The sequence below is a fragment of the Eptatretus burgeri genome, chromosome 8 (genome assembly GCF_056783735.1).
Source record: "Eptatretus burgeri isolate ZD-2024b chromosome 8, Ebu_testis_v1, whole genome shotgun sequence".
NCBI lineage: Eukaryota > Metazoa > Chordata > Myxini > Myxiniformes > Myxinidae > Eptatretus > Eptatretus burgeri.
In genome coordinates, this window is record NC_140968.1 from 83,662,060 (window position 1) to 83,688,884 (window position 26,825).

General features: G+C 42.0%; 1 protein-coding gene across 3 annotated transcripts in view; it reads right to left on the minus strand.

The window, feature by feature from the left end:
- The window catches only part of CARD11 (caspase recruitment domain family member 11), a 171,753-nt gene that overhangs the window by 52,421 nt on the left and 92,507 nt on the right, over positions 1 to 26,825 (minus strand). For all 3 annotated transcript variants that reach the window (XM_085892843.1, XM_085892844.1, XM_085892842.1), the window contains 4 exons: positions 25,990 to 26,166; positions 25,706 to 25,885; positions 5,350 to 5,502; positions 3,603 to 3,728 (listed from right to left, as the gene is read on the minus strand). In XM_085892843.1, the coding sequence (XP_085748969.1) occupies positions 3,603 to 3,728; positions 5,350 to 5,502; positions 25,706 to 25,885; positions 25,990 to 26,166 (636 nt within the window). The remainder of the gene's footprint in view (positions 1 to 3,602; positions 3,729 to 5,349; positions 5,503 to 25,705; positions 25,886 to 25,989; positions 26,167 to 26,825) is intronic.

Consider the following 26,825-nt stretch of genomic DNA (forward strand, 5'->3'; position numbering starts at 1 on the left):
AGAACTCACAGCCATTCTTGATGAAATTTTAGTGCATTAAGCACCTTAAATTAGATTTTGCTCCTGACATTCTGACACCGGGTGGCAGGCTTGGGATCCTCGGATCCTGAGTTCTCGGGTCCTTGGGATCCTATATGTACTGTATATGATAGATATATCTATATATATATATATATATATATATATATATATATATATATATATATATATATATATATATATATATATATATATACAGCTCTGGAAAAAATTAAGAGACCACTGCAAAATTATCAGTTTTTCTGGTTTTACTATTGATAGGTATGTGTTTGAGTAAAATGAACATTTTTGTTTTATTCTATAAACCACTGACAACATTTCTCCCAAATTCCGAATAAAAATATTGTCATTTCGAGCATTTATTTGCAGAAAGTGACAACTGGTCAAAATAACAACAAAGATTCAGTGTTTTCAGACCTCAAATAATACAAACAAAACAAGTTCATATTCATTGTTAAACAACACAATACTAATGTTTTAACTTGGGATGAGTTCAGAAATCAATATTTTGTGGAATAACCCTGATTTTCAATCACAGCTTTCATGCGTCTTGGCATGCTCTCCACCAGTCTTTCACATTGCTGTTGGGTGACTCTATGCTACTCCTGGGGCAAAAATTCAAGCAGCTCGGCTTTGTTTGATGGCTTGTGACCATCCATCTTCCTCTTAATCACATTCCAGAGGTTTTCAATGGGGTTCAGGTGTGGAGATTGGGCTGGCCATGACAGGGTCTTGATCTGATGGTCCTCCATCCACACCTTTCTTGACCTGGCTGTGGGGCATGGAGCATTGTCCTGCTGCAAAAAACCAGTCCTCAGAGTTGGGGAACATTGTCAGAGCAGAAGGAAGCAAGTGTTCTTCCAGGACAACCTTGTACGTGGCTAAATTCATGAGTCCTTCACAAAGACAAATCTTCCTGATTCCAGCCTTGCTGAAGCACCCCCAGATCATCACCGATCTTCCGCCAAATTTCACAGTGGGTGTGAGACACTGTGGCTTGTAGGCCTCTCCAGGTCTCCGTCTAACCATTAGACAACCAGGTGCTGGGCAAAGCTGAAAATTGGACTCATCAGAGAAGATGACCTTACTCCAGTCCTCTACGGTCCAATCCTTATGGTCTTTTGTAAACTTCCGCCTGGCTCGTCTTTGCTTCTCATTGATGAAGGATGTTTTTCTAGCTTTGCACGACTTCAGCCCTGCCCCTTGGAGCCTGTTACGAACTGTCCTCGCTGTGCACTTCACCCCAGCTGCCGTTTGTCATTCCTTTTGTAGGTCACTTGATGTCATCCTACGGTTGTTGAGTGACATTCGAATGAGTTGGCGGTCATCCCAGTCAGTGGAAAGTCGTTTTCGCCCTCTGCTAGTCTGTAGCTTCGTTGTCCCCAATTTCTGCTGCTTGACCTTGTTCAAACCGCCGTCTTTGAAATTTTAAGGATGGAAGCAACGTGACGCTCACTATATCCCTCCGCCAGTAAAGCCAGAATTGAACCCTTCTTTTCCTCACTCAAAACTTTTCTTTTCAACTCTTTTGGCATGGTCAATAGTTATTCTGTTGATTCCAATTACTTTTTATGCACTACAAGCACTGTTTTTGCCATCCAGCTGGTCCTATTGCAAGAGGATAGTGATGACCACAGCAGTGGTTTTTATACCTTTACTTGTTAAATAAGATTCCGTTCAGGTGATCACCTAATCAGTACCTCACCAAGTAGAATGAGGTGTGCCTGTGTTGGAATTCAACAGACACTGGAATGGAATGGCTGCCATACATGGAGAGATGCTGATTTAAAAAAAATTTGGAGTGGTCTCATTTTTTTCCAGAGCCGTATATACATATATATGTGTATATATATATATATATATATATATATATATATATATATATATATATATATATATATATATATATATATATATATATATATATATATATATATATATATGTATGTATAAACTGGTGGAGTATGCTTAATGGTTTGGGTGGTGGGCTTGGGATCCTCGGATCCTGAGTTCAAATCCTTCTTGGCTGTTTAATTAATACCAGGTGGGGTTGACACTGCCTGTCATCCTTTTGAGGTCAGCATAATGAGTGCCAGCTTGCTGGTATCCTGTGTTGGAGTTGCGACCCATCCAGGATTGTGCCCATTAGCCAAGGAGACTGCTTTGGCAGCACCCATGCTCTACACAGAGTATCATCCCAATGGATTTGGATTTGGATTTTGACACCTCCAGGTGAAATCACAGAGCCAGGAGCACTGCCATTTTGACCAGTCGCATGATGAAACCAAGCGATCTGATTCATCCATCGTTTGAATGACGATGCAAGTGGCGTGGTCGGCAAAAATACAGCAAAGATATAGTGCAAATACATTTATTTAAATAAATTTAAACTGGCATGTTTCGGATGACAAACTTTTGGATAAAGCATGAGCTACCAACTCATCAAATGATCGTGGAGTAAATTTTTTAGTCCTGCGAATGGTGGAACGGGATGAAATGACTGTCACTTTAGCCGACGGCTTATACTCACAGTGATGGTCTAGTAGCAAGGGCACCTTCCTGAGATTGTTAATCCCAATGTTTATATTGTTTGTCTGAACGTCCTCCATCAGCATGTTCCTTACTTTTGGCCATCTGTTCACCTTCATTCTCCATCATTAATTACCTCTGCCACTGAAGGATATGTTTACATCCCTGTTTGTCTGTCTGTCTGTGAATAGGATATCTCAAAAAGTTATGGAGGATCCAAACAAAACTTGGTGGACAGGATGGTTGTGTAAAAGGATGAATTGATTACATTTTGATGAAAATCAGGATCCGGATACAACTATTTTTTCAGTGTTTCTTCACCGTTGAGAGATTGGGCCAAATTTATATATAGCACAATATCTCAAAAAGTTCTGGAGGGATTATGACAAAGCTTGGTGGATGAGTTGGAGACGTGACAGGAACAAGCCTATTCGATTTTGGTTAATGTCCAGATGTATATCCGGCCGATCATTGGGATACCGGACGTAAACTGCCCCAGGCAAAAATGCTGCAGTGAGAACTACAGTATATGAGAGTTGTACTCTCATATACCACCGTAGTCTGCAGAGAATTACGACAGGCAAGGAATGTTATTTTTGCCTGTGTGCGTGTTCAGCCTGATGGAGGTATGTGCTCTACCAGGTGCCATTCTAGTTTCTTCCAGGAGCCACAAAATCTTTATACATTTGCAGCATAATGAAATCACTTTTCTTTTTGAGAGTTATCATACATTCCTGGATTATAAGTTTTATCATTCCATCACATGCATGGATTATTTTAAAAATACACAACATCACAACACAAGTCGATGACAAAGCACATTGGATTCGTGGAAAAAGTGAAAAAAACCCGATCCAATTAGTGGAAAAGCATGTGCTATATCCAACATCGTATAATCTAACGTGCACTTGATTTGAAGAATGCAATAACTTTTGATCCAATAAACTAAAGACACGATTGGGAAAATATCCTACAAATTTGCGCATTAAATTTTAACTTGAATTTGCACTCACATCTCTTATGGAACACCTCACCTGGTCACGCTCTCGCTCAACCTCCTCGAGCTGCAGGATGATCGTGCCAATTCTCTGTTTGTACATCTCACAATCTTTCTTCAGTGTATAGCTGCGTAGTTCGAGCTCTTCCTTCTCCTCCAGATACTATACAAGTAAAATACATCCCACAAAAAAAAAACATAACCAGTTAATGATAATAGCAGCACCCATGCAACATTGGTCAGGTATCAATTGCTTTGCAAAATGCATGCTCTCATACACCTCAAGTGCACATGCAATTATTCGATATTTACTCGCAGAACTACTGTTTTTTAAACAAATTATAAGGCTCATGGAGAAGTTGTTTACACGCAGACAGAGACATGAGACAATGCCGAACTTCACTTCAGAAAGGCATTCCCGATGACCTTTGAGGAAATGATGCAACTTCCTGGTGCACTCTGCGTGCTGGTGACACCGTCTTATGACTGTTTCTCTCTTCACAGTCAGTAAGGGAAATTAATTTAATCCTCCCCCCCCCCCCACTCATCATGGAATGCATGCTGTCTTCTCTAAATTCTGAGTGTCAAGCAAGGAAGTAGTATTGCCATTTATAAAGTCTTTGGTGCGACTGGACCACAGTCAGAATCGAACCCCTGACCTCCCAGAGAAAGCAAACACTTTAACCACAATCTCACCGAGTCTGATACTCTTCTGCGATATTGTAATTCAACTCAAAGAAGAGGAATCCATATTGTTCAACTCAAATGAGAGTGAAAAACATTTGCGTAACCCACAGAATTCCAAATAAAAAATTATACCAAGAAAACCCAACCCTCTCGCCACAGAGGATGAAAATGTTTGCGCAGAAACAAACAAAAAAAAGTTAAATACATAAAATTTATTCAAAATCATTCATTTTTGTTATCGACCATTTGGTTGATGCAAGATTCCACCAAAAAAATTAAGGATTTCATTTGATATTACTTATTTACTAATACACACAAGGATACACAAGGAAATTCAATGCAGGTGGAGAACATTCGGCGTCACATCAATTTATCAACATGAGATCAAAACAAGAAAAATGCAAAATGTTATTAGACGTTATTAAATATTATTATTAAGTGTTTCTTGTGGTTTTTATTTTGTAGTTTTTGTGGTTTTGTTTTTTTCTTTGCAGAGAAGGGGGCATTGGTGTAAACAGTCTTGGGTTAAAAAACAACGCAATATCTACCACACAACACCCCTTGACGAGACCCCCACCAACAACACACCATACACATGCACACAATCACCCATCAATGCTCAAACTACCTAAAAGTCCTGCCAACATCCCAATTTAAACTTATCTACTGTTTCTGCTGTCACTACCTTTTCAGGGAGACCATTCCATGCATTAACGACTCTGATTAAAAGTCCCCTGCTTGCTACCATCTTAACTCTCCTCTTCTTTACTCTCAGGCTATGGCTCCTGGTCCTATCACTGTCTATTTTGCTGAATAATTCTTCCACACTTATTTTGTCGACACCTTTCATTATCTTAAACATCTCTATCATATCATCTCGTAACCACCTATTTCTAGTGTATAAAGCCCTGTCTCCTTCAGCCGCTCCTCATAGCTGATCGAGCTCGGCCCAGAATCAATCAGGTTGCCCTGCGCTGAACCCTCTCTATGGCATCTATGTCCTTCCTGAGTTGTGGTGACCAAAACTGCACACATCACCATACACTCAACAAATTTAAATTTGTTCATTTCCTCTCAAGGATCACTTTTAAACCCACCTTGTCACGTAACTCCTCAGTATGCCTGACCTCTTCCCGCAATGCGAAGATTCGTTGCACGAGTTCCTGGCGCTCTTCGAGAGCCTCGTATTTATCGTGCTCTAAAATGTCAAAGATGGCCCTCTCCGTAACAGGAACACTTGGGCAGCACACCTGAAAGAATTCATACACCTGTGTCTACTGTTATATACAAAATAAAAAACATTTTTTGATATTATGTCCAACAGACAATAAAACCCCACTCATACCTCCAGGGCTTCAAGCAGATGGTGCATCACCATCCCTCAACCATACACCTGATCTTTCATACCTCCATTAACCCTACCAAAACGAATCTAACCCCACACTCTTAATTGCAGGTTGTTGTATTTCCTCCCCTCCTCTTCTCTTGTTCGTTGATTCCCTTGCTTGTTGGATTCACCTGTTGCCCCCGCACTGACCCTCTATCAGTCAGTTGCTTTTTGCCCTCGATCTCCTCACTCTTCCATGACCTGAAATTTTGTATTGAAAATAAAAACACTTTTTCTTCTGCATAAATACAGTGGCCTGAAAAAGTAATCACCCCCTACTAATATTGGCACATTTCGATGAATTACGAATTATGTAGAAACAATTTTTACAAATGAACTTTCTTATTCATAACTGAAGAGATCAAACTAAACACTGTTATAGTTGAAGGAGGTTACATGTCAGAAAGAGCTGTAAAAAAAACAAGAAATAGCTGAACAGATCAAAATTCACTGGTTGTAAAAGTATTCATCCCCTTAAGGTCAGTACTTGGTAGAAACACGTTTTACAACAATGACTGCTAAGAGTCTGTTTGAGTTGACCTCTACCAGCTTTACATAGTGAAATGATGAAATGTTGGTCCATTCTTCAAATGAAAATTGTTCTAGTTCTGCTAAGTTTGATGGGGATCATCAATTGACTCTAATCTTCAAGTCTCGACATAAATGTTCAATTGGGTTCAAGTCAGGACTCTGGGCTACTCAAGAACATTTATTTTCTTATTATACAGCCACTCCAGTGTGGCTTTAGCTTTGTGCTTCAGATCGTTGTCCTGCTGAAATGTGAATCTCCTACCCAGTTTCAGATTCATGGCTGACTCAAGCAGGTTTTCATCAAGGATTCTCCTGTACTTTGCACCGTCCATTGTCCCTTCTATCCTGACAAGTTTGCCAGTTCCTGCTGATGAAAATCCACCCCATAACATGATGCTGCCACTACCGTGCTAAACAGAAGGGTTGGCATTGACTATGTGATGTGTAGTGTTCGGCTTGCACCAGACGTAACACTTTGAATTTAAACCAAAAAGTTAAATTTTTGTCTCACCTGACCACAAAACTTTTCTCCATGTGCCTGCAGTTTCATTAAGATGCTTTTCCCAAACTCTATAGGAGCTTTTATATGCGTCTTTTTCAGCAATGGCTTCTTTCTTGCCACCTGTCCATAGAAGCCACCAGCTTTGTGAAGGGAATGCGATATTGTTGATTGATGAATACTGACCCCCATCTTGGACATAGAGCTTTGTCGGTCTTTTAAAGTCATTGTAGGATTTACAGTGACATCCTGAACCAGTTTCCTGCTTGCCCGGCTGCTGAGTTTGGATGGGCGACCTGATCTGGGTAGAGTCAAGTGGTATGATACGTCTTCCACATCTTAATTATGGACGTCACTGTACTCAAAGGGATAATGAGGGACTTCGAAATCATCTTATAACCCTCTCCTGAACTGTGATTCTCCATCACTTTATGTCTGACTTCCTTGGAAAGCTCCTTAGTCTTCATGTTTGCCTTGTTGGTTGACCAAGTGAGTTTCACCTTAAAACTCCTTAGATAAGTGGGGGAGCTTAATGTTTAAGTTAAACCACCGTCTACACACAGGTGAAACCTATTAAATGTATTTTTTAACCTTTCAAGCAGATAATTTGCTCCTGAAGAAATTTGGGGTTAATTCGGTAAAGGGTTTGAAAACTTATACAACTGAGAATCATCTAATTTTGTTTGTTAATCTCACTTATTCACATTTTATCTGCATTTTTTAGTTTTATCACCTTGGAGTAGCTTGTGAAGACTTTATATGTTAAGTTTGATTGGAAAGCATCATGAAATAACTCAGGTGGCATCAAGATGTGAAAGCTTGGGAAGGGGGGGGGTGAATACTTTTGCAGACCACTATATGAACTACCTTTGTCCAATTGTGTTAACAATTCGATTTAACATTTGGCTTGTTTTATCCATTTATCCATTTATGACAAAGTGTTTATTTGTGATAAACAGGTGGGTTGGCCTGTTTACATTCTTATCTGAACCGATGGCTCGTGATGCTCAAAAGCCAAGTTTAAATCCCATATACAGTATACATTTGTGCATTGTCTCTGAACATCCTTGCAAAATTCATATAAATGTTCACCAATGTCTACGAATGTGTTTGGATAGCATGTGATTTATGTATAAGCTTCATTATGAGCAAGCCTGGTGTTGGCTTAGTGGTTAGGGTGGTGGCTTGGGATCCCAGGGTTCTGAGTTCAAGCCCCGTTGGCTGCTGAATTAACACCAGGGGGTTGACTCAGCCTGTCATCCTTCCGAGGTCGGCGAAATGAGTACCAGTGTACTGGTCCCGGTGTATGCCCCGGTGAGAATAGGTGTACCATATCCCTGTGTGTCGTAAGGGGCGACCAGGGTTGGCGTCAGGAAGGACATCCGGCCATAAAACATTGCCTCAAGAAAAAGCCAACCCCTGCACAGCAGGGAAAAATGGCTGTAAAAACGGTCATTTTATTTTATTTCTTCATTATGAGCCTCAGATCAATGTAAAAAAAAAAAAATTGGACCACCTGTGCTGAAGCTCACCTGGATCAGGAGAAACAGTCATTCAAACCCTCACAAACCCCCTTAGACTCTGAATTTTTTAATGGTGTGAACAAATTTTGGTACATCATGTGTGGTGAAGGTTGTGGTCAAGTTTCATCAAAATTGTGTGTGTAGTTTTGGAGAAGAGAGCAAATACAAATTCTGGGGGGAGGGGGTCAAAAAACTCTCGTAGACCCCTTCAATGAGTGCATATTATGATGCGGTCAATAAACCTTCGCTCGGCATCAGATATGAAGCTTGTGGCCAAGTCTGATTAAAATCGTGTGTTTGGTTGAAGCGATAATGACTGATTTGTTTGCGGACTGACTGACTGACTCACTCACCTATCTCTATCTCTATCTCTATCTCACCTACGATCGCATAAGCTCACCTGACTAAAGTCCAGGTGGACTTTAGTCGAGCTCACCTGGACTAAAGTCCAGGTGAGCTAAAAATATTTGAAAAACATTTGCAGAAATTTCATTTTTCCATAAAATGTTACTGACACTAAGTGTGACTTTTCATCTGACAGGACGGTGATGCGGTAGCATACTTACCTTTGCACTCTCTGGTCTGGGTTCAATTCCAGAGCTGAGTTTAAACTGTCAGATTGGTGCTTTGCAGACATGGCATTGGATTACAAAATGGGCCATCCATCCTTGGAAGGACATTAAACTGGGTGCTGCCTGTGCTTGCATGAGTTGGTAGAAGTTAAAGAATCCACAGCGAATTTAACAAAGATTCGGCGAGTTAGCACTCACATCTTGAACAAATAATTCCTGCCCTAACCACCATTGGAAAGGCATAGGCAAACCATCCAGTGTAATCCTCACTGTAGGGCTGCTTCACAACATGGAACCTGCCTTTGGAGAAAAAAGAACAAGAGAAAAAGAAGAATGGAAAGGGAAGACAGAGACAGAGACAGAGATACAGGCACAGAGATCGAGATAGATGCAGATACAGATATATATATATATATATATATATATATATATATATATATATATATATATATATATATATATATATATATATATATATATATATATATATATATATATATATATATATATATATATATATATATATATATATATATGAATGTATATATATATATATATATATATATGAATGTATATATATATACACATATATATGAATATATATATATACATATATATGAATGAATGTATATATATATATATACATATATATGAATGAATGTATATATATATATATATAAATATATATGAATATATATATATATACATATATATGAATGAATGTATATATATATATATATATATATATATATATATATATATATATATATATATATATATATATATATATATATATATGAATATATATATATATATATATATATATATATATATATATATATATACATATATATACATATATATGAATATATATATATATATATATATATATATATATATATATGTGTATATATGTGTATATATATATATATATATATATATATATATATATATATATATACACATATATACACATATATATACATACATATATATATATATATATATATATATATATATATATATATATATATATATATATATATATTGTTACGGCTGTGGAAATTGGCAGAGCACCATATAGGTCCTTCGTTCAGTTATGCCGATAAGTCTGTGTTCAGATAGATTTCCCCACCGTTGTCTAAAGGGATATATTCGTGTCGCCCGGGCTGTGATCTTTGAGTTAGCCGTTTTTCTTTCGCTATCGTTAATATTGGACCAACCACTTCACAACAACCACGATCAACACCACCACCTTCTCGTCAACCGCCAACATCCCCACAGATAACGAACATCCACCTTCACAACAACCACCTTAACCACCACCGCCCAGACACACCACCCTCACAACTACCACAAATGCCAGCATCAACCATCTCCACAACATCGCCTCACCACCTTCTCCACACCGGCATTTCAACTTCCACACCACTACTTCCACAACCACACCACAAACCTCTCCACATCAAATAACGTCTCTGCCATGGATGCTCATCGGAAGAGGAAACAAAGGCAACGGTGGGAAAACCCGTTGCCTCCGCGGAGTGCGGTAGAGCCACAGCGCCGAGGAGAGAAGTTCCGATAGCACTGGGATTTCCCCTCCCCCCCCCCCTTTGCTTGCATTCCCGCGCGCCGGGATGGGGGAGGGGTGAATCGGGCCAGGGTTCAAAGTTCAAGTAAAGGAGGGGCCTGATTTTGGGCGGTAAATGTCCCCAGTGCCACCTCCCCTTGGGGGGAACGGCAACAAATTCTTCCCCCGCGCGCCGCGAATGGAGGGGCGAGGCGGGATGGAAATAAAAACGCGCGCTGAACGCAGTGTAGGGTCGAGTCGAGTGAGAGGAGTCAAGAGTCGAGTGAGAGGAGTCAAGAGTCGGGAGTGAGTCGGTGGAGTATCTGTCGGGGTTCGGAGCGCCTGGAGCCTGGAGCCTGCAGTTGGTGGAGAAGCTGAGGAGAGCGGAGGAGACGCGAACGTGGAGCACGGCCAAGCCTGCTGTGCTGCGCAGAGCTGCGTGTTCGTGTTCGGGACGTGGAGAGAGCCGGAGAGAGCTCGCCAACCAGCACCGAACTGTCTGAGGTGAAGGTAACCTGCGCGGCCTCTTGGAGCTCCTTCGGTCCTCAAAGCTCCAGGTTTATAAAGACCCCGAGAGGTCCAGTCTACCCCCTTGTCTTTGAGGGGGGTTTTCCTTGCTTTTCTTTGCATGAAAGTTGTGGCGCCGAGTCCATCAAGTAGAATTGTATAAGTAACTGCAAATAATAAATAGACGGTCGTAGCGCTTGGTCTTGCTAGCATCTTGTTCCTCACCCCATCCATTCAATAACTGCATGCGTGTTTTGCATTCATCGCTTTTGTTGGCTGCATGAATACCTGACTGCATACATGTGTGAATAAATGTGCCTGTTTGAATGTTGACATGTTCGTCACATCATTTTCCCTCCATTGAACTGCCATATTGCATTTCGGAATAATAGCGGGCTTTTTAATAGCCGATAATGGAATTGGGTCCAGCGAGGCATCGCGATAATACCCCGCTCAGTTATCCCAAAACGGAGCGAGCTGCTTCAGCGGCTCGTGTCCAAGCAGGCCTCACTGAGGTACAATCTCTTGGTAATCTACCCGCGCGAATAATTAGGTAAATCGATTATTTGGCGATCGGACCCTGTAGCGCGGGTAGAGTGCGGACAAGGTTGTGGTGTGCTTGGAGCACACCCGTGACTGGTTTTCGGCGTTGTTCCAGAAAGTCGCGACTCAATTGTCCGTTCGGTGGGCGAAGCGACCGCTATTGGTTAGACGCGGTCGTTCGCATGCCGGCGGGTGAGAATTCGTAACTATATATATATATATATATATATATATATATATATATATATATATATATATATATATATATATATATATATTATCCCTGTGTCGTAAGAGGCGACCAGGGTTGCGTCAGGAAGGGCATCCGGCGTAAAACATGTGCCAAATCACGATGCGGATCATACGGATGATCCGCTGTGGCGACCATTAACGGGAGCAGCCGAAAGAAGAAGATATATATATATATATATATATATATATATATATATATATATATATATATATATATATATATATATATATATATATATATATATATATATATTCGAGGTGTGTTCAAAAAGTATCCAACCTTAATTTTTCGTGCGTAAACAAATGAAGCGAGGGAGGGGTGGTTTGATGCACATATGTAGGTGATCCTAATCCGTATGCATGAATATTTTCCCGCCTGCAGAAGCTGTCAGTCGCCGACAGACCGCCGATGAGTGAGGAAGTGTAAGTGAGCGCCGTCGGATTTTCGTTTTTGACAAAATTGTGGAAAAGCTTGAACAACGCTACTGCATCAAATTTTGTGTAAAGCTTGGCGATTCCCAAGTGGAAACGATCCGCAAGATTCAACAGGCCTTCGGGAATGAAGCAATGGGCACCACACAGATAAAAGAGTCGTACAACCGCTTCAAAGATGGTCGCACATCAGTGGAAAGTGACGCACGTTCTGGTAGGCCCTCAACATCCCGAAATGAGATCGTCATTGACCAAGTGAGGACCCTGCTGATGCAGGATCGTCGAATCACGATCAGAGAACTTGCAGACGAGGCGGGCGTCAGCATTGGATCCGTTCATTCCATTGTGACTGAGGATTTGGGCTTAAGGAGAATCTCAGCGAAGTTCATGCCAAAGCTGCTAACGATCGAGCAGAAGCAACTCCGTTTGGAGATCGCACAAGACATGCTGGAGACTGTGAACAGCGATCCCAACTTCTTCAACACAGTGATCACTGGCGATGAGACCTGGGTTTATGGGTACGACCCAGAAACCAAGTTCCAGTCATCACAATGGAAGCATCCAACATCCCCGAGGCCAAAAAAAGGAAGGAAGGTCCGCAGCAATGTCAAAGTCATGCTGACTGTCTTCTTTGACTCCAGTGGCGTGGTTCATCACGAGTACGCACCATACGGCACAACCATCATCAAAGAGTACTACCAAGAGGTACTGCGTCGCCTTCGTGATGCTGTGCGACGCAAACGGCCGGACCTGTGGGCAGCAGTCAATTGGCAGCTCCATCACGATAACGCACCTGCCCATTCTTCACATTTGATACAGAGTTTCCTGTCCAAACACAACACACCTGTGCTTCGTCAGGCTCCCTACTCTCCCGACATGGCTACGAGTGACTTCTGGCTTTTCCCCAATCTGAAAATGCCCCTGAAAGGGACCAGATTTCAGTCCAGAGAAGACATCATGCGGAATGCAACGGACCAGCTGCGCGCCATCCCAAAAGAGGCGTTCCAGCGCTGCTTCTGCCAGTGGCAGAACCGTTGGGAGAAGTGTGTGGCAGCCCAAGGGGACTACTTTGAAGGAGATTAGTGGAAGTTTGTTGTGTCTAGATACGAGTATTTTTTATGAACAAAGGTCAGATACTTTTTGAACACACCTCGTATGTATATACTGTGGGGAGGGGTGGGGTATGCTAACACATTGTAAGCAATAACAAGCCGTGCTTTCCTTTTGTCTCAGGTCGCTCACCTGTATTTGTATTTTAGATTCATGTTTTTAAAATCTATTTATTTATATTTTCATTTATGGATGTTGAATGATGATTCTGTGATTTTTTCCGGTGTACTGGACTCAATGTACAACAGCACACAAAATTTCAGCTTTTGACGTCACCCGGGAGGTCCCGTTCTTTAATATCAGTGAGTCAGTGAATTAGTTTTTAGAATGAGCTACATATATGTATATATGTATACTGTATATGTGTAATGTATGTATATATATATATATATAATATATATATACTGTATAATATATATATATATATATATATATATATATATATATATATATATATATATACACGTATATATACATATATATCGCATTGTTAACACAAAAAAGATTTTTCTACGTTTGTTGTCATTGAAGCTTCATGTTTTGACAATCATATAAACTGTTTTGAAGATTTGCTAACAATTAATTCATGCAAATAGGCTGCATACAGCAAGCTCGAGAGGGTCAAAAGTAACTTCTGTTCTCCATGGTTACACTATTCTTATCGGCATTTGCACATCAATGGTAAAAAAAATCTTGATAACAGTTTTTAAAAAAAAAAAAACATTTAATGCCTTCTACCTGCTGCCAGGCAAAGATACGTTTCCTCTTTATCAGTCAGTATCAAAACAAACACACTAACTAATGCAATGCTGAAACAAATAAATAATCTGTTATTATATGACAAGGGTGGATCTATTGTTCTTAAACAAATTCCATTGGACCAATTTGGTTAATTTCATGCAGAACAGGTGTTACATCTCCTGATATGATTTGAATTGTTTCATCATCAACCACAATCATCCTCATCATTATTGTCATTAGCTTGCTTTCAGTCCACTGTAAGACAAAGGCCCCCCTCGACTCACTTTGCATGTTGGTGAAAGATTTTGGGCAGGATTTTTAATTATTTCAGGGTGCCGGTAATATTTCCACTAATCTTCGTGAAAGACAATGGGAAAGACACTTCGCAAAAGACACAACTATTTCTGGTCGATGGGCCCTTCGGATTATCATGAGTCAGAGGGACAGCACACACATTCATGTGTTGTCATACATGCGAAACAACAAGGTGACCGTTTCTAGCTGGGTCGAGATTCAAACCCAGGACAGACAAGCTCAAAGGTGAGTTCACACCCTTTTAGGTTTTGGGCTGGAGGCCATTCTGATTCCTGCCAGTCCTTGAGTTGTTTAAGTGATATAAATAGTGAAAGCAACTGATCAGTATTTTTTTTTTGTATACCTTGTGGAGGTTTGTATGAGAGCTAACACACAACACACAGCAAGGGGGGTGTGAGACAAGAGGGGTGGGAGTGGAAAGGACAAAGCAGTGGGGAACAGAGACATTTGGAAATCTGTGGAAGGGAGAGGGATGGGGTGGGGAACATGGGGTAGACAAGATGGACACCACAGGCACTTTCAGGAAGGAAAGCAGCGAATTTGAAGGAGGTGGGCTTGGGGTGGATTAACGGGGGTAGAAAAGATCGAGGATTTGGATGGGGGACAATAAGAGGTGGTGGTGAACAGCTGTTTTGAACAAGGAAGAATGGGATTGAATGTGTACAAATTTGTTCAGCAATGTGTTCAAATATCGATGTTGGAACAGAATCTTGTTATTATTTCACTGAAGAGTTTTAAAAAGCATGTCGAACGATTCGAGACCGAACAATTATTGTCGTATTCAAATGCCCATGTGTAACAATTTGGTAAAGAATATGGTTAACCCACAGAAAAGCTCTTTGCATGCATTTCGCTTGCATTACATATTTGAAAAGAAGTCATTATAATATGCTTATCAGTAAAGGCCTTGAAATTTCCTTCGTTTTTGTGCCACTATTTTCCGGGAAACCAATGGGGGTATAACTGCTTCCTCTCGGTGGTTTGCAATTTGGTGCTTCCCCTTTTGTTTCGTTCATGCAAGCCCTATAGTTACCATGATGGCTGCAAGGTGACAAGTCATATTAAAAATTATTTTCTCATCAATTGTAATCTCTTCGACTGTTCGTGTCATCTTTTGCAAATCCACATGCAGTCTGCCCCTTTTTGGTGCTCGTCTGTGCAACATCACTTGCCGAAACCGAGCTTTCTAACATGACGTCATTTAAAATATCATTTTCTGTTTTTTTATTTCATTAATTGAAGGCGATTTGTGGTTGGGGGGGAGAGGTACACCACCTTTCTGTAGGTATCAGTTCAGTGCCAATCCCAGTCACCGAAAGGGCATTGAGGAACAACCATAATGCGGATTGGCTGATGGGATATCTGAGAGGTATGCACACTTTCCTTTGAGCTGTCGAGCCTTGGTTTGAATCTTGGCACAGCAATAAGCTGCCACGATGGTGTTTAACATACAGAGGGCAAAGCATTATTGTAAAAATGGCTTCTAAGGGTTAATACTACTTCATATACAACTGTTTAGTTATACCCTCAGTATACAGTACGTGTTAGCATAAGTGTGAAGTCATTAATTTAGAAATTAGATATGCGTCGCTTATGTAATAGATAGACGATATCTCCTTCTCTTAATGTCTGTGTCTGAAAACCTCAACCATTTTGACCCCATTTTTAATGACCTTCCCTCTGTAAATCTGTATAAATGCTCCTTAAAAGGTTTTGCTTGGTCTTGCGGTGCTAACTTTTGGGAAAACAAAAGTTACAGTTACCTCCCAAGATGTTAGCAGTCGTTGGCAGTCCGAGTCATTGGTAGCCGCCGAGGTGAAAGAGTCACAGAGAGGAATGCCAAACCCATGGACCGAGCCAATGCCCAATGGTGAGTGACGTGGGGAGGGGGGGCAGGGGGGAGTGCAGCACACCAGCAATGTTATGGTATCCCGAGGGAATAAAAGGATGGAGCGACAGCGGAAGAAAATAGTTCTTGGGAATCTTTGAAGGTGAAGTTTTGCCTCTCGCCCGCTTCTGGTGAGCCAGAACCATGGCCCGCCGGTGCCAAGACCATGTCCCTCTCCTTTCTTCAGCCAAATGGGCATGTGGGAAGATCCAGTGCCGGGATGTGCGGTGCATCACCCTGCCCAGGAATCAAATGACAGTCTCCTGCACAACTCTGCCGGGTTTGCACAAAGAACCCTTCGTGTGCTGTGACTTTCCTATTGTCTATCTCTTGTGGTGTGTCTGTGGACCCTAAGGCTTAGGATAATTAAGGATCTCTGTTTTGTCATTGGAATCATGGGTGAATATCAGTAATGGGTTGAGGTGTATTGGTTTGCTGAATCATCTATTTGTTCATTACTTCCTTGTATTTCCTTCCCCATGACCATTGATTATTGCATAATTAAATATACATGATCCTGGGGTGAATTCAGGTCATTGTGGTCCCGAATTTGCTGATTAACGAAAGCCAATTGAGGATTAATTGTTTGCCACTATCAAATTCCGCACACCCGGACAATGCCACACGTCTCCGGCTCACTTGGCATAATTAGGACGAGATGTGTTGTGCTAATTAGCATTGTGCACGGCTGGCTCGGAGCCCCAAATCAGTATGGTATCGTGACTGGTGGATACGTGATCCAGCTGGGGGTCTTTGAACCGATTGATCATTACAGTCGCATTGAGGTGACTTTCCGGACTCGCCCAGGCAACTGGTATGACTGGACGACTGCATCAATATCAATGTGTGTGCTGTCCATCAGAAGGAGGTTAGGCTGGAGGACCCACTTGCAACCATTAATTGGAGGATGCTAAATATTCCACAGTATATCTTGTGAAGAGTAGTTGAGTTATCACCGGCACCCGAGCTAATTTCCAAAATCATGCCATCTTCAGTCGAGTGCGATGTACTGGAGTGGCGACCTGTCCAAGACTGTGACCCTTTCCAAGAGAATGCTTTGGCAGAACTGACATTCTATATAAATGTATGGTTATATCGATGGTGAGTTGTGTCAGATTCACGTACCAAACCAAACCAACAGGGGGAGGTAGATTACTGATCTAGCTGAGATTTCAGACAATTAGATTGTTACATCATAATTCTCGTGAGATGAGGAAGTTTCCAGAGCTGAGAATCCATATCTTTGTAATGCAGCCTTCAGCCACTTTTAAACTCACAATCTATATGACGCCAGTTCAGTTCCTCATCATTAGGTCATCACTTCTTTTTTTTGCATTACAATGTCGAGGGTCCAGTTATTAGTTATTTCCCTTTGTAATTTTATATATTTATTGAGATCTGATGACATTTTCTGGCACACAATGACCTACAATTATTGCAAACAACACTGTGGGATCATTAACATCCACCGGTTAATGCCAGCACCAGCAGACAGGTCTCCAGCTCAACATCCATCATGAGGCCGATGCAGCCATTGATGCAATGCCCTACCTGCGAACAGCAGGTGGATGCAGTTCATCGCTGGATGTAAAGCTTGGGTCGAGATTAGAACACAACTATACAGATCAGAAGTAAGTATTTCACCTTTGCACAACTCTGTCGAACACTTTTGGAAGTCATGGGACGTAAAACGTGGAGAGACACTTCTTAAGCTGCTCAGCATTACATTGATGCACAGCATTACAAAGCCCAAGTTGATCCTGTTACCTCCCTGTCTCTGTGTTTTTATTTCCTTTGTTTTCTTCCTCTTCTGCATCCCTTTATGATTCAAGAATTGTTATTATTGTTTCGGATGCAGCCTGTGCCTGCTGGTTGCATCATCGTTGGAAGCGTGGCTGTACAGCTGATGCAGTGCCGCCTGTTTCCATGACGAAGCTGGTACTCGTTTCGCTGACCTCAGAAGGTTGACAAGGCTGAATAAACCCACTGGGTGTTTTTAACGGCATGGCAGGGTCTAGAGCTCAAGACCTTAAGATCATAGCCAGCCAGCCTTAACCGCTAAGCCAACACCAGGCTTATGATTCAGCTTACTCATCATGACCTAGATTCACAATTAGTGCTGTCTCATCAATTTGCTCCATTATGGGTTCATGATAATTGCAGAAAACACGTCCAATGCAGATGGGTAAATTTGTCCACTTCTCCGATGTTTATGGCATATTGTACTACGACTTTCAATGTCGCCTTCCACCAGGTGGTGCTACATCAGAGACATTTACATCGAGAGAATTAGGGTTGTCCCCTCCCCCCACTCCAACCTTAACCCCAGGTGCTATGATTTCATTTTATTTTTTTAATCGCATAAAATTTCCCTGTACACACTCGGTGTACAACCACCAGATTTCAACTCATTCTGTTCAGAGGTTCATTAGTGTGGTCCACTTTTGCACTTTTGACTATGCGGAGCATCAGGGTTGCATCAGAGCGATTGTAAAAGACATCATTGACATCTCAGGCCACATCACCCTTCTGGTCCTCATCGTGTTCTGGGAAGCCTGCTGTTAGGGGGGGGGGGACTATGTGTAGACATCATGTTTTTCATGGGTCTCATGCTGGAGGGTACCATCGCATGCACCCATGAGCCGCAGAGAGCACCCTATCTCTGCAGTGACAGTCACCAGCATGTCACAGAGACGTCCACAATCCACCGTGATGCTACACTGGGATGCGGGGTCATCCTGTTCACAGCCTGGAGGATGGGTAGTCCACGCGGAACCGAGGTTGTCATGGACTTAGGCCTTGAGGAGGCCTAGTATGGAGAAAGATCAGTGATAGATTTACTGCTTTTATTCATTTTTGTCCTTCTTAAAATTTTTATTTTTTTCTTCTGTGTTCATTTTTGTTTTGTTCATATTCCTCCACTTGTCCCTTTTACCAAAGGACCCCCAATGGAAAGAAGTCTGTTGGCTTTTTGGGGGCTATCCTTGGCTAACATCACCACTTGTGGTTGTTTACCTTTTTGTCATGTTGGGTTTAACAAATGAAATAAAATTAAAAATATAATCAAATTAGCAAACCCTTCTCGCAATGTTAAAACACGTTTGTCTTTACAGTTCCAACTTCCAGGAGTAAGATTATTTTTTTTAACTGCCAAAAAGCTTACCATGCACATGCCGAGTACAACCATTAGTTTTCAACCCATTCCATGCACCCAGTGAATCAGGAGTGCATAGATGTCAACAAATTAGAACGGCATTCGGTAGAGCGCATACCTCCGCCGGGCTGAACAGTTTACGTTTTGTATCCCACTGATAGGCCGTATCTGGATTCAGACTTGAACCAAAATCGAATCGGCTTGTTCGTGTCACCGACCCAACTCATCTACCAAGTTTTGTCAGAACTCGTCCACAACGTTTTTGAAATATCATTCCATATATAGTTTTTGGCCACCGGGCGTAGTGGCGTGCGCCTGTAATCCGGCTACTCGGAGGCTTGGGTTGGAGGATCGCTTGAGGATGGGGGCTCTGCACTGGGCCGCGCTATGAGAGGGTGTAGGGCAGCCTGGAATCATGGCGAAACACCATCCTTATCCCTGTGTCGTAAGCGTCGACTAGGGTTGCGTCAGGAAAGGCATCCGGCGTAAAACCTGTGCCAAATCAGTATGCGGATCATAACGGATGATCCGCTGTGGTGACCCCTAACGAGAGCAGCCGAAAGACGAACAACATATAGTTTTTGGCCGCATCTCTCAATGATGAAGAATCACTTTAAATAATTTTTAAATTCTCGTATCCAGATCTGGATCCGGGGGGCTTCACCAAAATTGAATCAATTTGTCCTTGTCACACACACAACCTGTCCGCCAAGTTTTGTCCAAATCCGTCCATAACTGTTTGAGATGTCGTGCTCACAGACAAACAAACAGAAAAACAGACAAAGAGGGGTGAAAACATAACCTCCGTCCACCTTCAGTGATGGAGGTAACAGATAGATACCTCAAATTGTATATTGTATGAAGTATGATTTTGCTTATCATAATAATTTATTATATCATTATTGTAACAGCTTATTGTAATAATTGATATTAATTATTTACATGCTGCAATTTGCCAAATGTTTTGCATATCCTGTAGTAAGGAAAGCAGGTTTTCGCAACACCTGCACATGTTTTTGAGTTCAAAAGCAAACCAAGAAATTTAAGAAAAAATAAGTGGATTAAGATGTGAAGCCAGGTGAGGAAGTCTGCTGAAGTGTGTTATCGTTTGTAGGTATCGCAGCGATACAATATTACTGACTGTACCAATGTTTTCTGTGTTGCATCGATTAGATGCAATAGTTGCTTAGCTGGTCAAGTGAGTTTTCAACCAGAACTACGTTGTAAAGTTATATTACACAAGGGAAGTAGATGGAGGAAAATGCTATTCTGTTTATCTCACTTCCACTGTATCTTTAGACCCACATTGGAGCAGGACACGTTTGGTTAACGATGACAAGTACATCAGCACAGTCGCTACACGGATAGAAAGGAGCCAAGGTGGTAGCTACAAACTTCTTAGAAAGGCACATGTGAGTTGAGGGAGGATGGAAGAATTATAAAAGGACAAGTCATAAGATATGGGTGGAGGGAATAATACTGAAAAGAGACAAGCCACCAAATAGAGGAAGAGCTTAATATCTAATTGATAATATTTCACCAAAACCTTGATACAACGCATACCACGTGATCAGAGTTGGATGAATGGGGGGAGCAGAGGGGGATTTATATTTTATATATCGGAATATCATTATGTCTGATATTCCATGAACTTTGTGCAACAAAAGGTATTGTTACGGTTCTAGGAACCATAAGCATTCAAACATACAGCTGACCCAAAGTTAGTTATGCCGTTAAGTATATGTGTAGACAGATTCCCTCCTCATGTTTAGTGGGAAATCGAAGGGGTGCGTTGTGATGTTTTTTTAGTTAGGGTAATAAATCTTTATATTCCATCCCCCATCACGATCCATTGTCCACCTGCTGTATCCGAAGACCCGTTGGCTAGGGCAAAATCTTTGTGTTGTGGCTTCTTCTTGATGAGTCCAGACACATGTGGAAAGGGGGGGGGGGTTCTCCAGGCATGGCTGAAACCCCGCCCAGAAAGGGCGGACCCATGGAGGCCCTGTCCAATCAGGGTGGACAGTGGCATCGGCTTCGCCAAGGCCCCTCCCCGTTGAGAGAGATCTGTGGGTTATGAGGCGATCCTCAGCGTAGAGTCCTTGGCTGGGAGATAAATTACGGCACCATCCTGAGAGGGTAGAGAGAGAATTCTGTCTGGGTCGGCCGTGTTAGCTTGAGTCTGATGTTGGAGAAAAACAGCATTGGAGCGAGACAGTGGTTGGAGTCGCTGGTTGCCAAAGAAAGAAGAAGGGTCGTTACGCGGAGGGTCTGCCTGCGTCTCGCCTCCGCGGCCCGTCTGTTGCGCTGGTTCGAGGTCGCCTGATCTTGACAGGGTCTCTCGTGGGTCCTGTCGGTGGCCCTGATCCCCGTCTCGGACTCCACTCTGCTCCACCCGGGCTCCTTCGCGGACACGGTCTCTGTGCGTGTGGCTGTGGGCCGAACTGCAAAACCACTGGCAGGTGCCGCACCACGGAGCATCCCTTCCCTCCAATGTGCAGGTACCCCAAAATAACTGTGACCTCAGCTCACCTTCCTCTCTGGCTGTGGGGGTCCTTTGCAATACACCTGGGTTTATTTTCATCTGAGTGCGTGTCTGAGTGTGTGGCGCCGTCTTTCAGTGGAACTGTTTAAGTGTTTGATCATTGTAAATCTTGCCTGTATACCCTGTGATAAGTCTGCTCTGAGTCCTTTTGTAAGTTGATTGTAAATAAATTATTGTAGAGATGTTCCCAGTTCGTTTTCGTCTTTTCCATCATTGGTCCAGCATGGTTCGGATCCAAGTTTAGCCGGGTCTTATCCCTGATAATCTGTTCATTCGAGCCGGTACGTCCTTGGTAGTTCTGCCAGCTGCATCCGATCCGGTACGTCCTTGGTAGTTCTGCCAGCTGCATCCGATCCGGAGTTGGTACTTGGAAATTGGTACCCTACTGTAGTTGGTCGAGTGACCCGGTTCGGGCAAGGCGTACCGAGGGCGTGGTTCCCTGGTAGATGACATTGTGTGGTTAATTAGGTAAATTGGTTCTCGACAAAAGACCCTACGCTACGTGGTGGAGGTATTGGCGTCCACGGACGGCGAAGTGACCTGCCACGTCACGGAATTATCCGGAGCGACGGCCTACAATTCCGGGGAGTCCGGTGGGAATCGACGTAACTTTCCCCACCTAGTGGTCGTTCTCGCCACCAGTCCCCGGCCCGCAACAGTATTTATGTGAAATTCTTGTAAAATTATATTTGTAAGAAAAAAATTCAAAATAGCAATACACACTTTTCATATAAATAATCAAATCAATAAATCCAAACAATGATTCCACCATGCATTTGGTTATTGCTCTGTTGGTTTACATTCTATCAAATTTCAACTGACCGATCCGACCATCAGGTTTCTCTATTGTGCAAAGTGAATAAATGACGGGCAAGTGGAGGTACATTCAAAATGCACCACCCCCATGCCAAATAAATAAATAAATAAATAATAACAAATCTTCCAGTGCACGACATTGTCGGGCATCTTTTCGGTGCCCGGTGATGACGCTATGCATCGCCTGGATGTGGAATTGCGAAAGAGCGGTGTACAAGAAATCATGAAGTGACATCCAAATAACAGGGTTATCCCACGAGATGACCTTACTCGAGTGATCTCACTTGTGAAGTGATGTGCCTGACCACCTTCAATGCGAATGAAAGGTATCCTAACACCCTGAAAAAGTTCATCCGAATCCCCATAACCAAAATTTTAACATGAAATTGGTTCAAGCTTTTGAGAGACGATATGTTTTTATAATCAACAACTACATATTCAAGTGTTCCATGGTAAGAATTACACTAAGATTCTATGGATATGTTACAAAGGGTCCTGCAGGTTTGTCATGTGTTTGAAGTTGTCCTGATTTAATGATTTAATGGTTGGTATCATCAGCCCGCATTGACAGATGATAATGGTTAACATGATTGTGCTCGTCCCTTTTAGCAATCTCATGTTGTGCCTCATGAGGTTATGGTTAATGTATACAGTGCAGTGTAGTGTAGCTATACATATCCATGCAGTGTCGTGTTTTGTCACCAGCTTGTTTGCAAACAAAAAATTTTCTGCAATAATTACTCCTAAACTTGTCTTTCCCAAAATATTCATCTTCTGCTGCTGCTCTTTTTACTATTACAGTAAGAGCAGCACGGTGTCGACTTTTGGTTCTGTCTTGTCTTGCTCAATGTTGGAGTGAACAACTGCAAACGTTGGAGCTTTGTCTTGCTCAATGTTGGAGTGAACAACTGCCAATGTTGGAGCTTTGTCTTACCTCAATGTTGGAGTGAACAACTGCAAACGTTGGAGCTTTGTCTTGCTCAATGTTGGAGTGAACAACTGCCAACGTCGGAGCTTTGTCTTTCTCAATGTTGGAGTGAACAACTGCCAACGTTGGAGCTTTGTCTTACCTCAATGTTGGAGTGAACTGCCAACGTTGGAGCTTTGTCTTACCTCAATGTTGAAGTGAACAACTGCCAACGTTGGAGCTTTGTCTTACCTCAATGTTGGAGTGAACAACTGCAAACCTCAGAGCTTTGTCTTGCTCAATGTTGGAGTGAACAACTGCCAACGTCGGAGCTTTGTCTTTTTCAATGTTGGAGTGAACAACTGCCAACGTTGGAGCTTTGTCTTGCTCAATGTTGGAGTGAACAACTGCCAACGTCGAAGTTTTGTCTTTCTCAATGTTGGAGTGAACAACTGCCAACGTCGGATCTTTGTCTTACCTCAATGTTGGAGTGAACAACTGCCAACGTTGGAGCTTTGTCTTGCTCAATGTTGGAGTGAACAACTGCCAACGTTGGAGCTTTGTCTTGCTCAATGTTGGAATGAACAACTGCCAACGTTGGAGCTTTGTCTTACCTCAATGTTGGAGTGAACTGCCAACGTTGGAGCTTTGTCTTACCTCAATGTTGGAGTGAACAACTGCCAATGTTGGAGCTTTGTCTTACCTCAATGTTGGAGTGAATGACTGCCAATGCTGGAGCCTTGTCTTATTCAATGTTGAAGTGAATGACTGCCAATGCTGGAGCCTTGTCTTGCTCAATGTTGGAGCCTTGTCTTGCTCAATGTTGGTGTGAATGACTGCCAATGTTGGAGCCTTGTCTTGCTCAATATTGGAGCCTTGTCTTGCTCAATGTTGGAGTGAATGACTGCCAACGTTGGAGCCTTGCCTTGCTCAATGTTGAAGTGAATGACTGCCAACGTTGGAGCCTTGTCTTGCTCAATGTTGGAGTAAACGACTCAATGTGGGAATCTTGCCTTGTTCAATGTTCGAGTGAATTACTGCCAATGTTGGAGCCTTGTCTTGTTCAATTTTGAAGTGAACGACTCGATGTTAGAATCGTGTCTTGCTCAATGTTGGAGTAAATGACTGATAATGTGTGATCCTTGTCTTGCTTCATGTTGGAGTAAATGATTGCCAATGTTCAAATCTTGTTTTGTTCAATGTTGGCGTGAACTACCCAATGTTTGAATCGTGTCTTGCTCAACGCTGGAGTGAACGACTCACTGTTGGAGTCAGACCCTGTGATCTATGATGTATTGAGCTATATAGAGGAGATGTTTGGAAAAGTCCCCCTTTATGTGCTTCACTAAGTGATACTTTGACAAATTGTTTCCTTTCAATTTTGAAATACTGGATGACATAGTCAGGACCTGTGAGGATTATAGATGAGATATCCAGGGAAATGTCCCTCCATGTGGACCTCACAGCAATGCTTTGACAAATTGTTTCCTTTGTAGCACAAACCTGGTTCTTCTTAAAAAAAAAAGCCTTTTGAGAAACCTTATCACTTTCAAGAAGATTAAAACATTTTTTATTTATTTATTTATTTATTTGTTCCATTTCTGATTGTTCCACAGTTTTTCCTTCCACTTCTCTGCTTGAGAGTTTGTGGCTGTATCCATCCTATTCACCCCGTGGCCTCCCCTTGCTCTCATTCTTCCCCTTATTCCATTCTTATTCCTCAAAGCCTCCCTCTATTTTGCTGTGCTGCGGACTGTTGGTGTGTCTAACCTCCAACCCCGCACCACTTTCTACTGTTCTTCGTTGTTGTTTTACTTTCCTGTTGTGTTACAGGCTGGTCCATTCTGTGTTATATGTCCTCCATGAGCCTCGACTAAACAGAAAAAAGCATCGTCAGGAATTACCAACATGCATGATGGAATTACAACAAAACACCTGCAACCATAGTTTGGTGGGGCAGCTCATGAGTGCAAATGTCAGCAGGGCTCGAGCAAAATCTAGTTTCCATAAAAACAGTGCTCACGAGGTGAGCTAACATCCACAATGTCAATCAATTGTATACATGTGTGCATGTATACCTTTTGTCAGATATCAAAATTAAGAAAGTAAGAAAGAGACAGAAGTAGTAGTTAAATAAGAGGAAGGAAAAAAAAAATAGAACCTGTGCCAAAGCCTGCAGCTCGGATATTTTCGATTTCAGACATTCATTCTCCTTTTCCAGCTCCAACAATTCCTCTTTGCCAGGACGCTGCTCCATGTCTTGTCTGAGTTTGTGTGAGTTCCGCCTCTCAATCGTGTACTCTTCCTCTGCCTTGTTAAGTTGGTGTTTCAGCTGGTCGATCTAAATAGACAACAGATTCCATAAACACAAGCTTAATTCCCAGGATTCTCATGCATTCAAGTTTATTGGCACAAAAATCAAGCACTCGTGACTAATTGTATGACCTCCAGCTGCAAATCACGGCTGCGCATCACTGCCGTGTTCTTCTCCTCGCTGAGTTGAGCGAACTTCATGGCCAGCGTGTAGTTCTCATCTTTCATTTTTATAAGTTCATCATTGTAGTTGTTACGTTCTTCCTTCATCTTGTTGAACCGTTCTCTGTATGTGTACATCTCTTCACCCTGCTCAAGGTATAAACATACCAATAAAGATTATACAAGGAACTTCAATGGAGGAGGAGGCCATTAGGCCCACGAGGCCTGCACAATCATGCCACCATATTGGTACTCTCCCATCCCACGACTTCCGGACACCTATTTGACTCAATTTTAAAACAATCCACGGACTCTACTGTCACGACCCTTGCATGGAGATCATTCCATGCATTCCCACTCTCTGAGTGAAAGACCCATGTCTTACTACCTCTTCTAGCTCCAACTATTCTCGTTTTTTACTCTTAAACTGTGGCCCCTTATTCTGTCAGTGTCCATTCTGCTGAAAAATTACTTTTCACTTATTTTGTCGAGACCCTTCATCATCTTAAGCATCACCATCAGATCTCCTCCCATCATTTCATTTCTAAAATATTAAGCCCTGACTCTTTCAGCCACACCCTATAGCTTATTCGAGCAAGGCCTGGGATCAATTTACTTGCTCTACAGTCTACACTGAACCCTCTCAATGGGAACTTTGCCCTTCCTCACATGCGGTGACCAAAATTGAACACAGTAGTCCAGATGAGGCTTCACTAAATTCCTATACAGTGTAAAAACCACCTATTTTAATTAATAATTTATCAGGTCAGGTCAGGTATGGGAGCATGCGCCAGAACAGCATGCCG